The 12,862-nt window shown below is 37.4% G+C and overlaps 1 protein-coding gene and 1 pseudogene across 2 annotated transcripts; one reads left to right on the top strand and one right to left on the bottom strand.

Annotated features, from left to right (window-relative positions):
• Positions 1-362: 362 nt before the first annotated feature.
• On the bottom strand, positions 363-6,707 carry LOC149005971 (transcription initiation factor IIA subunit 2-like). Its single transcript, XM_089169355.1, has 5 exons — positions 6,548-6,707; positions 6,330-6,452; positions 2,827-2,994; positions 2,688-2,738; positions 363-1,386 (listed from the first exon to the last, which is right to left on the bottom strand). The coding sequence occupies exons 3-5, from the start codon at positions 2,953-2,955 to the stop codon at positions 1,246-1,248; spliced, it is 321 nt and encodes a 106-aa protein (XP_089025481.1). The 5' UTR covers positions 2,956-2,994; positions 6,330-6,452; positions 6,548-6,707; the 3' UTR covers positions 363-1,245.
• A 2,470-nt stretch (positions 6,708-9,177) lies between these two features.
• LOC149005970 (uncharacterized) lies at positions 9,178-12,447 on the top strand (annotated as a pseudogene). Its single transcript, XR_016175586.1, has 2 exons — positions 9,178-9,943; positions 10,104-12,447. The product of XR_016175586.1 is annotated as an uncharacterized LOC149005970 (transcript).
• The last annotated feature ends 415 nt before the right edge of the window (positions 12,448-12,862 follow it).

Below are 12,862 nucleotides of genomic sequence, written 5' to 3'. Positions count from 1 at the left end.
AGTTTTAAAATCTTTCTATTCGTCAAAGGGGAACCTCAATAAAAAATTAACAAAACCCACAAAACATTGTGAAGATTCTCAAGACCATCTTAGCACTAGAAAGAAAAATCCTAAAAAGACTTATCTTCATTAAGGGGTGATCTCAATTTATAGTGGATGGCTTTGGTGGCATGGGTACAAGAAACATACCATATTACCATCACTGTCTCATTAACAATCTTAGAAAACTAAAAGCTCTTCATCACTTACAATCAAACTTGAAAATGAAGAGTTTTAGTTATTAATAAATAAGTTTGAGAAACAAAGTGCTTCAATCATTTATAGCCAAGCTAGGGGAACAAGACGTTACTGAGAAAACGAAAGTCTCATAACATTCCATTCAAGTCCCACAACATTCCATTCATGAAATTTGCTTGAAAAATATAAAACTCAAATGTACATTAACATTTCATGCATAAACCATCCTTAGAATTTAAAACACCCAACCATCCATAATTATATCACGCACTCATTTCTGTAAAATCTCCTCTTAATGAGCGATTTCATTCACTAATGTTCATTTTCCAACAACATCAACTTACAAATCCAAACTAATAGTTCATCGATGCCATTGATTCGTAAAAACAACTGCCCATCACTGTTACATTGCAAACCCTATACGTTGGATTCCTTGCTTGACCAAAATTAGGTGATTTTTCTATGGGAAAATAATTTAATCATAACACCTATTAATGGTCATTTCAATAAATAATAGCAAATCCAAGGACCCAACAAAAGAGAAAAACACAATCTTCAAATAAAGTCCAACCACCATAAATCGTCTAATTCATAGCAGTAGAATGCATTTAAGAGGTATAGACAGCACCAATACCCAACACAGAAGGCATAGTTTTTGATTACCAATATAATTTTCAAATCATTTGAGAGAAATTTTTTTTCTTTCTTAACCATATCCCATGATTTAACGTCTTTCTCATCCATTTCCCTGACTGCTTACATGTTTTTCCGTTTCTGTGCTTAATCAATAGTGATTCCACAAAATCCATCCAATGTAAAAGGCAAAAACTCCTTCGAAGTCGCCACTAACGATTCTGCAACGAATCTCTTACACAGTAGGGGGAGGGACTTGCTTTCGTAAGGCCACCTGATACTCTTCGTCTTCAAACAGTGAAGGCCCAACTCATCATTGTCTGCAACTATATAGCCCCTTCATTACATATTCACAGCAGCAAAACAGCTGTGGTGTCACTGTGCAAGCAACTTGGAGTCGCATGCCACAATTTTGACCCTACCAACGGTCTCTTGGGATTCCTCGTTTTTGAACAGAGCATCATGTAAGATGAAGGTCCAGACATTGTCACAGAACCTGTAAGTGTGCAAATGTCCCTGAAATCAACGAACACAAAGATCAATGGCATAAACCCTAGATTCTCCCATTCACATAACCCAATACAAGAAAAAACCATTGATGCTGATAATGATAGGGAATAGTCTAGAGAGTAAATGACAACGCAGCAGTTAACAAAATGAGGACAAGTAGTACAGAAGTTTTCTACCAAGAACCTGAGGCAAACCTCATCTCTTTTCACTTTTTTAAATTTTGCATCCGAGAAGTGATCATGCATTCATACTGATCAAATAGTCCATTGCAGATAATGGCATCTCTACCTATTCTCATTCATGGAGAAAGAGATGTTGGAAGCTCAACAACCATGATGAACTACATGCTTATACTCTTCAGTAATTGAATAGCATATTACTCAATAAACCACATTTTACAATGTGACCACGAATTCCAAGGAAAACTAATGTCCACTGTAATTCCATCAAAATGGAGATTAGACCTCATAGATTTGTCCTTTTTGTACAGGTGACTTCAACTCTTAATGCCCTCAACCACAAACAATGAGTTACCAGCTTTACAGGTAGTCAAGTAGGCCGCTAGCTGAATGGCAGGGAAAACACTGAAAGGGTGTCCAAAATGAAGCATTACAAAGCAGAGGACTTACTATGCGGCTACATAATGCCAAGACATACAACTCAATACAAGTTATGAGGTGCAGGAAAAATGAAGTGATGAAGTTGTTGGATTCAATGAGAGATGCAGCACGCATCCTTTCTACAATCTGCATCCTTTCTACGAAATTGAGAACTCCATAAAGCACCAAAAAAAAGAATCTCTAATTGGCTAAAATACAGGGAACCCACCTCTTATGTGGTAGAAATATAGTACAGTTAATTTGAGGACTTAAGAAAATCTGGCTTGCTAGGTAAAGTTCATGGCAACTGATCGAGATAGCACATAAGATTGAACCTAGAGATTGATCTCATACTAGATAGGAAGCCTAGACCCAAAAGAATGAGAAGTAGTCATTATGACAAAACACGATGCTTCAGCTAGAGTAAATTGTTTTGACTGATACCACTCTTTCTCCTAAGGTTACAAACAACTTTTTTTGGTGCATGATTTTCAGTAAGATTTGAGAAGAAGAACCATTAACCCATATATGCAGCGACCAATTTTACTTCATATTGCAGACAGAAGAAAATGTATAATGAGGCTTTGTGCTCCATGGCACTTCAACAAAGCCCCAAATGCTAATCTTCCAATTTTCCCCCCTTTTTTTTTGGAGACCCAGGGCGGCGCAGGGAAGTTGGTAGCACTATATTATATTATGAAAGCATACCTTAATCGAGACTTTGCTCTTGACTTGAGTCTCCAGAGCTTCAGTCATAGACTAATATTCACAAAAAATAAACAAGAGCAAATGTCAGAAATTCTAACCAGAGCAGTCAGATGATGAACATCCCAAAATTGACACCTACCTTGTCAAATTGGACGAGAACTTGAATGGCAAGGTTTGGGTTAAGAGTCCCATTTGCAACCATCTCGTCTAATGTTTCGGTCAAGCACATGCCAATAGTCGATCGACGATAGAGTTCAAAAGTTGCCATTCCTAAGTCGATCTTGTCAAGCTAACGGCAATCGGTAACCTCTACGACACAAAAAAATGTTAATCAAACAATCCAAAGTATACAAGATTACTATGAACACAGATTTTCAGCAAACAAAACTTGATTTGCACAAGAGATAACCCATCAGCATACAAATTTGATACATGATGATTCAAGGGCAATAGGAACACAAATGAGAATAATCAGTTGCAGTTGCAGAGAAGGAATAATAAGATGAAAAATCATCTGAAGACATTAAAGAGTGTGGAGCCCAACATAAAATCCATTGAGATCATAGTCTCAAGTTTTCATTATGTTCAAAAGATCATTGTTTCTGAATAAATCTACAAGGATGGCCAAAACCGTAACTGTCTCATTAAGCTAACCAAGTCAAAATCTTAGACCCAGTACCAATTTCAAAAAAGTTGCAAGACTGGTTTGCAATTAGTGCCAGACGATTATAGTGTACAAAATTCCAAAATCCTTACCTAAACATACAAAAAATCAGATAACCACTCCTACACACAAATAACCGGATACCCATGCATGATCGAAAAATACAAGATTTTAAAATATGCATCCAAATACTTAAAAGAGGAAATTTCCATCCCTAACAACAAACAAATACAAAATTCCAACATTAAATCACCAATAGCAATTCAACATGTCACATCATTCAATTACACGTGAAATATCAAACATCTCCCGGCCTTTCTAACGACTCCACAAAACCACCCTTTGTTACTTACAATTACACATGTATCCACTAAACTTAATAGTGTTAGATTATTAGTTTTTTCCGATGGGGTGGGGGGGGGGGGGTCAGCTATTATGACCAAAATACACTTGCATATAAAGAGCCAACGTTAATGAACCCTTTCCATTTCTTCTTCATTCACTTGCAAACCTACCTAAATGTCACCCCACTGCAACGCATCAACCACACAATAGAGCTAACCCTAAGCAATGGATTTTTCTCCCATTACTATCAGGCTTAGGGAATGGATAATCATTCTTGCCGGATGGTAATCATCAAAAGAAATACATAGTAGCTGCTAGAAGTTGGCTTCACAATTAAAAGCCAGGAATGGAACACATGCCAACCAAAAATTCCAATCAAGCGGAAAGTCGGTGGTTGTTTTGGCTTTTCATCTTTCCTCATTTGAGAAGCCATTTTTTCTAAAAGTCAATTCACAAAGAGGGCACAATTAGCTGGTCTACATGATTTTTGTAGACTTAGGAATTTCGTTCTAAAATCATTCTTTTCCATAACAAAATTCCTCAAGAAGTGTGGACGAATGAACTTCACTTCTAGAACGTAATCTTTTTGGATACCATTTAGACTTCTAAACATACTACCCTTGAAGAGTTTTTTCCAAGCTCTCCTTTTTCTGTCTGATTCTTCTCATACATTCATTAGATGGTGGTGACTATCAAGGTTGTCAAGGCGTCACTTAGGTGTCCAGACCCATTTTGGGTCAAGGCAACCTGGTATCCCTTTGTCGCCTTGTTTGGTGTTGCCTTGGTTTTCATTGCTTGCTATTGCCTCACCACCCCTTAACAATCTTTGTGCCTTTCGAGAGACAGTAGGCAAAGAAGCCGAGCCCTTCTAAAATCCTTTTAAACCTCATTACTGCTTCTATAGGAGTTCCCTCGTTTTTGTCTTCTGTGGTGGATCCCCATAATATCCTAAGGGATTGCAGACCTGTAATTCCTCCCATTAGATCCAAGATGCCATCTTTGACCATGGCTTCCATACCTTCATTTATCCTGAAGGTTAACCAGTTTGGTAAATCATTCTACCTATGTGTAGACTGAAGATAAGAAGGAGATTCTTCTTGAGCTGCTACCATCACCTCCACGTGAGTGGGATCAATAGGATTTTCAAGTTAATGGGAGGTTCATGAAGCTAAAAGATGGTGACGGATTTGGACTGAGGTAGGAGCGGTTTCTTCAAATGTCAACAGGGAACTTCCTAAAGTAGGTAAAACATAGTTGTCACTGCACCTGCGCAAGTAACACGTCAGTGGGCGATCGCTTGGGGGTGGTTGGAGTCAAGCCAACAAGGTGACGCCTTGACAAGCATGAGGTAAGACCAACAAGGGTATTATGGTAAGTTGGAGTATTTTAAAGTAGAACAGACTCATCTAATTGCCAGAAATGCAGTGGAGCTTCACTGAATTATCAGAGAGGATAGGGAGGTACAGGTATTTCACTATGCAATTAGACATCTTTCATATCCAAGTTGACATCCCACCAAAGTACTTCTGAACTGTTAAATCTAAATGTTCAAAAGGGAAATCTTAATCTCCATCATATGATGTATTTGTAATCAATATCATCAACCTTTCAAAGCCCCAATTAGTTCCTATATTTTGAAAATTGGTTAACATTCAAATAAACTAAGTGTCAATGACACTATTAATAGAGAAATTGTCAAAGGACCACACCCTCAAGGACATTATATGTGGAGATTCTATTGGGAAGTTACATAGACATTCAAGGCCTCATAAAATGCTTTTCCCAACTGCTTCCAGCTTTCCATCAACGGCACCATTAGGAATGTACACTGACTAAAGATACATAACCAACTTATTAAAGTCCTAATAGTCTATAAAATTAAGAGAATTTATTCCTCACAATCAATTTACAATTTACAACTATTTGATCAATGTGCCTATTGCTGATAGTTACTACCATCAAATGTTATCATAAACAACTGAATTACATATTTGCGGCCATGCTTCAGGCAAAATTTCATGTGCTTTGTCAAACACTAGGACCCGCCTTCCATGCATTGTGCAATAGGCCTACCATCAGCAAATTGGTTTTTGTCGAACTCCTTGAATCTACTATTTCACATCCAACAGACATAAGGTCCTTTGCTGGGGTATCTAATGCATGGAGAGAAACAACGTCACCCTCTCTGTTGGATTGTTTCGGTGCCAAAGTAAGATTCATGGATAGGTTCAATATCCGCAATTTTGGAACAAGCACAACAGGGATATCATCACCTTAAATAGTAACCTAAAAGAAAATTTATGATAATCCCAAATCATTGACGGGTTATACTCTGCTTTCAATTCAAACAAAATCAATAGTAGTTACAGTCCGTATGTTGAAACTACTCGCTCGCAATTACAGACTCGTGACTTAGATGAAAGACAGGCTCAAGGGCCAACATAGGACTTTAACAAAAAGAAGAAGCAGTCCTAGCGAATATGAAATAAAAAAAGAACCAACAAAATCACTTCCCTGGAATGGGATAAAAAATAACCAACAAAAAGAAAAGCCTAAAAGAGCATGTTGAAGCTCTATGAAACCCTAAATCAACAATATGAACGAAAAACATAAATTTTATGAGTATGAGAAACCTGAATCAGGAAAAATTCTTGAAATTATCCGCCGAAGATTTGGACTTGCCGCTGAACACTGCTAGAGACCGATCTCAGATTCGCAGATTGTAGAAGAAATCCTTCTTTTGCATTCGACGATTTCTATACCCCCAACCAAAAAAAAAAAAAATACACGTTAGACGATTTCAACATCTCCATTTTTTGCGTTCAAAAACAAAGCTCTACAATTGGCAAACCTGTAAGGTATTTGCGGTGATTTGATTAGGATGAGGAAGCAAGGATTCGCAGTTTTTGGCTTTCAGCAGTGAAAATTCGATCTCAGAATCGTAGTTTTTGAGCACTCAATATCAATTCCCACTTTATCAGTCTCTCTCTCGGAACTCGGAAGACGAAATGATTCACGGTGAACTAGTGAAGGCATTCAGCGAACGGGATTTAAAGTTATCGGCTAAGGTTAGAAGTTGAAACAGTCATTTACAGAATTATCCTCGGTTTAAATTCTGTATGTACGGTTTCATTATAAGGCAAAATCTTGGCGCTTATGCGATAAACTTCGTCGAAAAACCAGAATAAAAAAGTGAAAAATCCCTCAATAATTGCTCAGCCACGGCAATCCCCCAACATTTATCCTCATTAATTGTTAGACAACGTGTGTGGGGTTAAAAATTAGGGGTGTAAACAGACCAGATTCGGATCGAATAGTGATAATACCATATCGCATCCTATTATATTTAGATGGATTCCGATAATATCCTATCAGTTTTCAGAGGGATTCAATCGAATTTAATCGGATAAATTTTTTTTAAAGTAGATTCTTCTTAATGGGCATGAATACAGTTGAATATAAGTTTTTGACTATCTGTTTACATATTTACCCTTTTATTTGTAAGGGCTAGGTTTACAATTTAAGAATTTAACAACTTTAGTAGCTATTTTAATAGAAAATCTAAAAAATTAATCACATGTCACGGGTAAAATTTTGATAAAAATAAAAAAATAAATCTAAATAAGTAACTTAATAAAATAATTTTATCGGACAGATAATAATCGGTAAGAAAGGTGTATACCATATCTGCATCTTATTAGTAATCGGACAGGATTCGGATACCCCTAAACGGATGCGGATGTGAATTTGGAAGTGGATTTTGGTTATCCATTTACACCCCTAGGCTCAATGTCCTTTTTTTAATTTTAAAAACATGTCATTCTTTTATTTATTCTAGCAAGGGTTTTGCCATTTTCTGATCGTCGATTTGCGTTGAAGGCTCGAAGCCATCGTCATGGATGACAACCATCGACCACCATCTCCAAAAATTATGAAGTAGCAATTTCTTTGTTGTTCAAGTCTTTCTGCTCAGTCCCTCAACAAGCTCTCATTAGTCTCTCCTCTCACTTTTTTTGCTTCTGAAATGCTAAAATAATAAACTACTAAAGTTTATTGTTTGTTTTAATCTTCTTTCCATCATTACTTCTTTGTAGAGATGGTTACGGTTTCAATTTGATTCGAAGATTTGAATGAAAACGAGAGATACCAGCGATGTTCTACGGTGATTTTCGCTACATTTTGCTAGTTCGTCGAAATATCGCCGGATCGGCGATTTTCGAAAATCCCGTTTTCGCCAACCTTTTCAATTCCCTATCCACCAAAACAGTTAGGCAAAAATTGTTCCATATTTATATATAGACGGTATGATACCTGACCGGTATCGTACTCATATTGTAGAAAATTAAAAAAGTTCGATTTGTACTACAGTTTGTCACGATATTGACAATGGTAAACAATTTTTGTATGGAATTGAAATATTAAACAGGACTAATACTTGCATAATTCAAACTCAAAAGAATCCCAACATTGCATAGCGAAGGGCACAAGATCTCCACCGCTGCATCCCTTCTTTTGCTACCAGAAAAGAATACGAATATGACACCAAATGAATGCAATATCGAAAATCAATACCAAAAGTAATGACTTCGGATCGTCTTCCCCATCGGCTGTTGACCACAAATTATAGAGGGCCCACAAGATTAGGGTGATGAAATTTATTTTTATTATTTTTACTTATGAGTCCCACATAATTTGTAGTAGGAATCCAGCAGGAGAGCACAAATCCACACTCAAAAGTCACTACAACCAAAAAAAAAAAAAAAAACTTAAGAATTATGATTAAATAGTTTAACACATGTACACTCTAAATAAATCACACATCCAAGTAAATTGTCATCAATCCTAGATTGGACAATTCAGACAAAAAGAAGGTTGTCTTCCCTAAGAATTATGATTAAATAGTTTAACCCATGTACACTCTTACTTTCTTCTGCCAAGGTAATTCAATTCATATTCAGTTATTTTAGATCAAGGCCTATGGCTTTTTTTCCTTTGTAAAAACAACTTCTTGAAGATCTCTTCTAGACAAAACTCATTATCATAGAGAGAAAAGATTAATGGCAGAAAGATTTTGCAAGGAAAATGTTCTCCTTTTTCTTGATAACGTTTGACACTTGTGAACTGCTAGATGCCTTAGCCAGTAAGCAAATCTATCATTTTCAAATGCAATTCATAATTTCTTCCTTATCTTGTCGTTTCTCTAGGAGGCAAATCTATCATTTTCGAAAAAATTACATAAAAATTTCATCTACCACCCGTGAAATCAGAAGTTGGGCTCTCTTGAGGTGTAACCTTTCTTACCACTGTCAAGGTAGATTTTCAATCATATAAAGAGGGTTTAAAAACCAATAAGGATTTCATCGGTCATGCCAGAATACAGTGGCTTCTTTTCTCCTATTTCTTTTGGTCAAGAGACTCAAGACAATGACTACGTTTCTCGCCTACAGCCTCTTCTTTATTTCTTCGCAACCAGGAAACTTCCAACAACTTTACTCTTTAAAAGTGAAAGTGGGACTGCGCGAGGCACTGAGTCTCCATTGACTCTTTGAGTCCTGAAAAGATAATGAACAGAAACAACCCAGTAAGTCAAGTCGTGGTAGCTCTGCTTCTTCTACTCTGTTTATTGTCTGTAAAGCAGTGGAGGACGCCAGATGCTTCCAACTAATAAACCCAATTTGAGAGAAGAAAAAAGAAATCAAAGCAAAGCATTCTGAGCTTCCATCTATCTTTCGCTGCAATTGGGAGTCATGGCAGCACAAGAAGACTGGAGTAACACTGCTACCTTCACAACAACCGGATATTGTGCTTACGATGTGTTTCTCAACTTCAGAGGAGAAGATACTCGTCATAATTTCGCTGGGTTCCTTAACTTATTTATGGAAGACAGAGCAATCAATGTTTTTATGGATAGTAAAAGGTTGTGGGTTGGAGATGCTATCGGGCCAACTTTGTTTAGATCAATTGAAGGGTCAAAAATCTCCATCCCTATCTTCTCCGAAAGGTATGCAGATAGCAAATGGTGTCTGCTAGAACTTGATCGGATTTTTCAGTGCTACAAATCAAATCGCCAATTGGTGTTGCCCATATTCTTCCATGTTGATCCGTCCCATGTTCGGAATCAAACAGGAAGTTTTGAAACAGCATTTGGGGAGCACACAAGGAATTTTGAGCCTCATGTCGTAGAGAGTTGGAGGAAAGCATTGAAAGAAATTGGAAATTTGAAAGGAGAAGTTATTCACAAGGATAGGTAACTCACTGTTCAAAATATTTCATCTCTGCATCATCAATTATCTACATATCCTTTTTTCAAGCAGATTATATTCTAACTGTCATTTTTTGAAAATTGCCTTCTATTCCAACAAAACTTAGAATTTTATTGTTCATTCATTCTTACTGTACATTTTCAGTGACCAAGCAGAGATAGTTAAACTAGTTGCTAGAAGGGTTCAGGATAAATTGGTCAGTAGCACACGCTTGGCTGAATGTAAATACCCCATTGGCATAGACTCCCGTGTAGAAGATATATTATCTTTATTAAGTCTCGGTTCCAATGATGTTCAATTCATAGGAATATGTGGTTCCAGTGGCATTGGGAAGACAACTGTGGCTAAAGCTCTCTACAATCGGATCCTTTCAACATTCAATCGGCATAGTTTTATTTCAGATGTTAGTAAACAAGCAAATCAGTTCATGGGTCTTGTTTATTTGCAGAAGCGACTTCTTAAAGATCTCTTCAGGACAAAATTTGACATTGGTGATCATCATAAAGGGAAAAAATTAATAGCAGAAAGACTTCTCAAGGAAAAAGTTCTTCTTGTTCTTGATGATGTTGATAGTTATGAACAACTAGATGCCTTAGCTAGGGAGCTGGATTGGTTCGGTGAAGGAAGTCGAGTCATAATAACTACCAAAGATGAACATATCTTGAATGCGGCTAAGATTGATAAAGGTAAAATCTATTATCCTCAAGAGTTGGACCATGAGGAATCTCTTGAACTATTTAGTTTACATGCATTTTCGATGCGTGAACCTCCTGCGGATTATGCGCAACTTTCACATGAAGTGGTACGCTATTCAAGAGGGTTACCTTCAACTTTGGAGAGGTTGGGGTCTTACTTGTTGGATATACGCAACAAAGAGGAGTGGAAAATTACGTTACGAAAATTAAAAGCAGGTAAAGCTTCAATTTTCAGGCTTGCATCTTTGCGTAGGCAGAGGAAGAGCACATGTAGTATCAAAGATAATCCCCTTGGCTGGCGTCAACAACTTCATGGAACCACTGAAATTAACAACCCTGTTGCTAGTGTATCTAAAGTCTTAGGTGGATTTCTGGATCTATATGGAGCTTTTAAGCTTAAGGTCCAAGCTGCAAGATCTAGATTAAATGCAGGTTTTCCACATCTATATGGCTCCACGTTCACTAATGGCTCTCTAGCTGTTGGTGGAATTGGTAAAAATACATTCACAATGGCAAAGATCCGAGTTGCAACAAACGATTTTGATGGAGCATTGATGATTGGAGCTGGTGGGTTTGGCAGAGTTTACAAAGGTGTACTCAAGGACGGGACTGTTGTAGCAATCAAGCGTCAAAATTATCAATGTGACCTGGAAGCATTTGTGAGTGAGATCACGCTCCTATCAAATGTTCGTCATGTAAATCTGGTTACATTTATCGGGTTTTGCTAGGAAAAGGAGGTGATGGTTTTGGTGTATGAGTACATAGCAAATGGGACTCTCAGCAATCATCTATATGGAACAGACCTCCCACCATTGACATGGAAACAGAGGTTAGAAATTTGCATAGGTGTTGCGCGAGGGCTCCATTACCTCCACGCAGGATCAGAGAGAGGTATTATCCATAGGGATGTTAAGACAGTCAACATATTATTGGATGAAGACTTGGTAGCAAAGTTGATTGATTTTGGGGTGGCCATACGAGGCCCAGCATTAGATGAGACCCATGTTAGTACTCTAATATGTGGAACCCTCGGGTATCTTGATCCTGAATACTTCCTAAATGGACATGTTACTGCAAAGTGGGATGTTTACTCTTTTGGTGTTGTACTGCTTGAAGTTGCTTGTGCACGACCTGCTCTAGATTACAATTTGCCTGAAGATGAGGTCGAACTTGCAGGGTGGGCTCACTGCCAGTGGGAAAAACATGGGTCACTTGAAACCATTGTGGACCCAAGGCTTGAAGGGTCTTACAATCCAAAATCATTGAAAAAGTTTGGGGAGATAGCAGAGAGATGTACTGCCAAACATGGTGTGGACCGACCCACAATGGGGAAGGTGTTGCAAGGATTAGAGTATGCCTTGCATTTGCAAGAAGCTTGGCTAAGAAACAGTAATGCTGAGGAAGATTATGATGCCACATTCTGTTCAACACCTTTGATTCAAGAGTTGAAACCGAATCACCCTTGGTTAGATGCGATGATTTTTCCAGAGGGGAAGAATATTGCCCTTGCTCCTCATTGGTTGTTACAATTGGGTCTGCGGATTCACAAGCCCAAATAGAATCTGACTTGGTTAGTAGTGATGGTTCAACAACGGAACAATATTCCACATGCTCCTCCTCATGGGTTGGCACAATTGGGTTTGATGAGTTCTCTGATTCAGTTAACCATCAACAGGGTTTAAGGAGATGGAGAATTCTCGATCACTGGATTCAGATGATTACATTCGTAAGAAACTTCTTCCACTCGATTGTTGATTCTGATTCTGTACTGTGAAAGAACGATATGTCCGCCATTTTTGTATGTAGTATCATCGATCCCTGCTAATGAGGGTTCTTTTTGGTTTTTCGTTAAAACTGTATATGTTATTGTAAATTTTTCTGAAATTTCTTGCATGTTAATGAGTGTAAGTCAACAACTTTAATGTTATATATAGAATGATGTGTTTTCCCCCTAAAAGAATAGTTTTTAACATTAAATTATATATTAAACAGTTAACAACAAAATGCGGATTAAAATGGAAGAACCAGAAAATAGCAGACTCTGGAGTGGAAGTGTAATCTAAAATTGATTTGGAAATCCCATTCACACCCAAACTACAATTAATTTATTAGCTAAGTCTGTGATCTCATATACATCAGATCCAGAATCTCTCAAAACTCAAATCATAAAATTGATGATTCATCCTATATAAAGAACTCGAATGAAAA

This window comes from Hakea prostrata, chromosome 9, assembly GCF_041222555.1.
Source record: "Hakea prostrata isolate BN-2017 chromosome 9, UWA_Hpros_2, whole genome shotgun sequence".
NCBI lineage: Eukaryota > Viridiplantae > Streptophyta > Magnoliopsida > Proteales > Proteaceae > Hakea > Hakea prostrata.
Note: the sequence above shows the minus strand (reverse complement) of the source record. Positions and strands in the feature narration are given on the sequence as shown.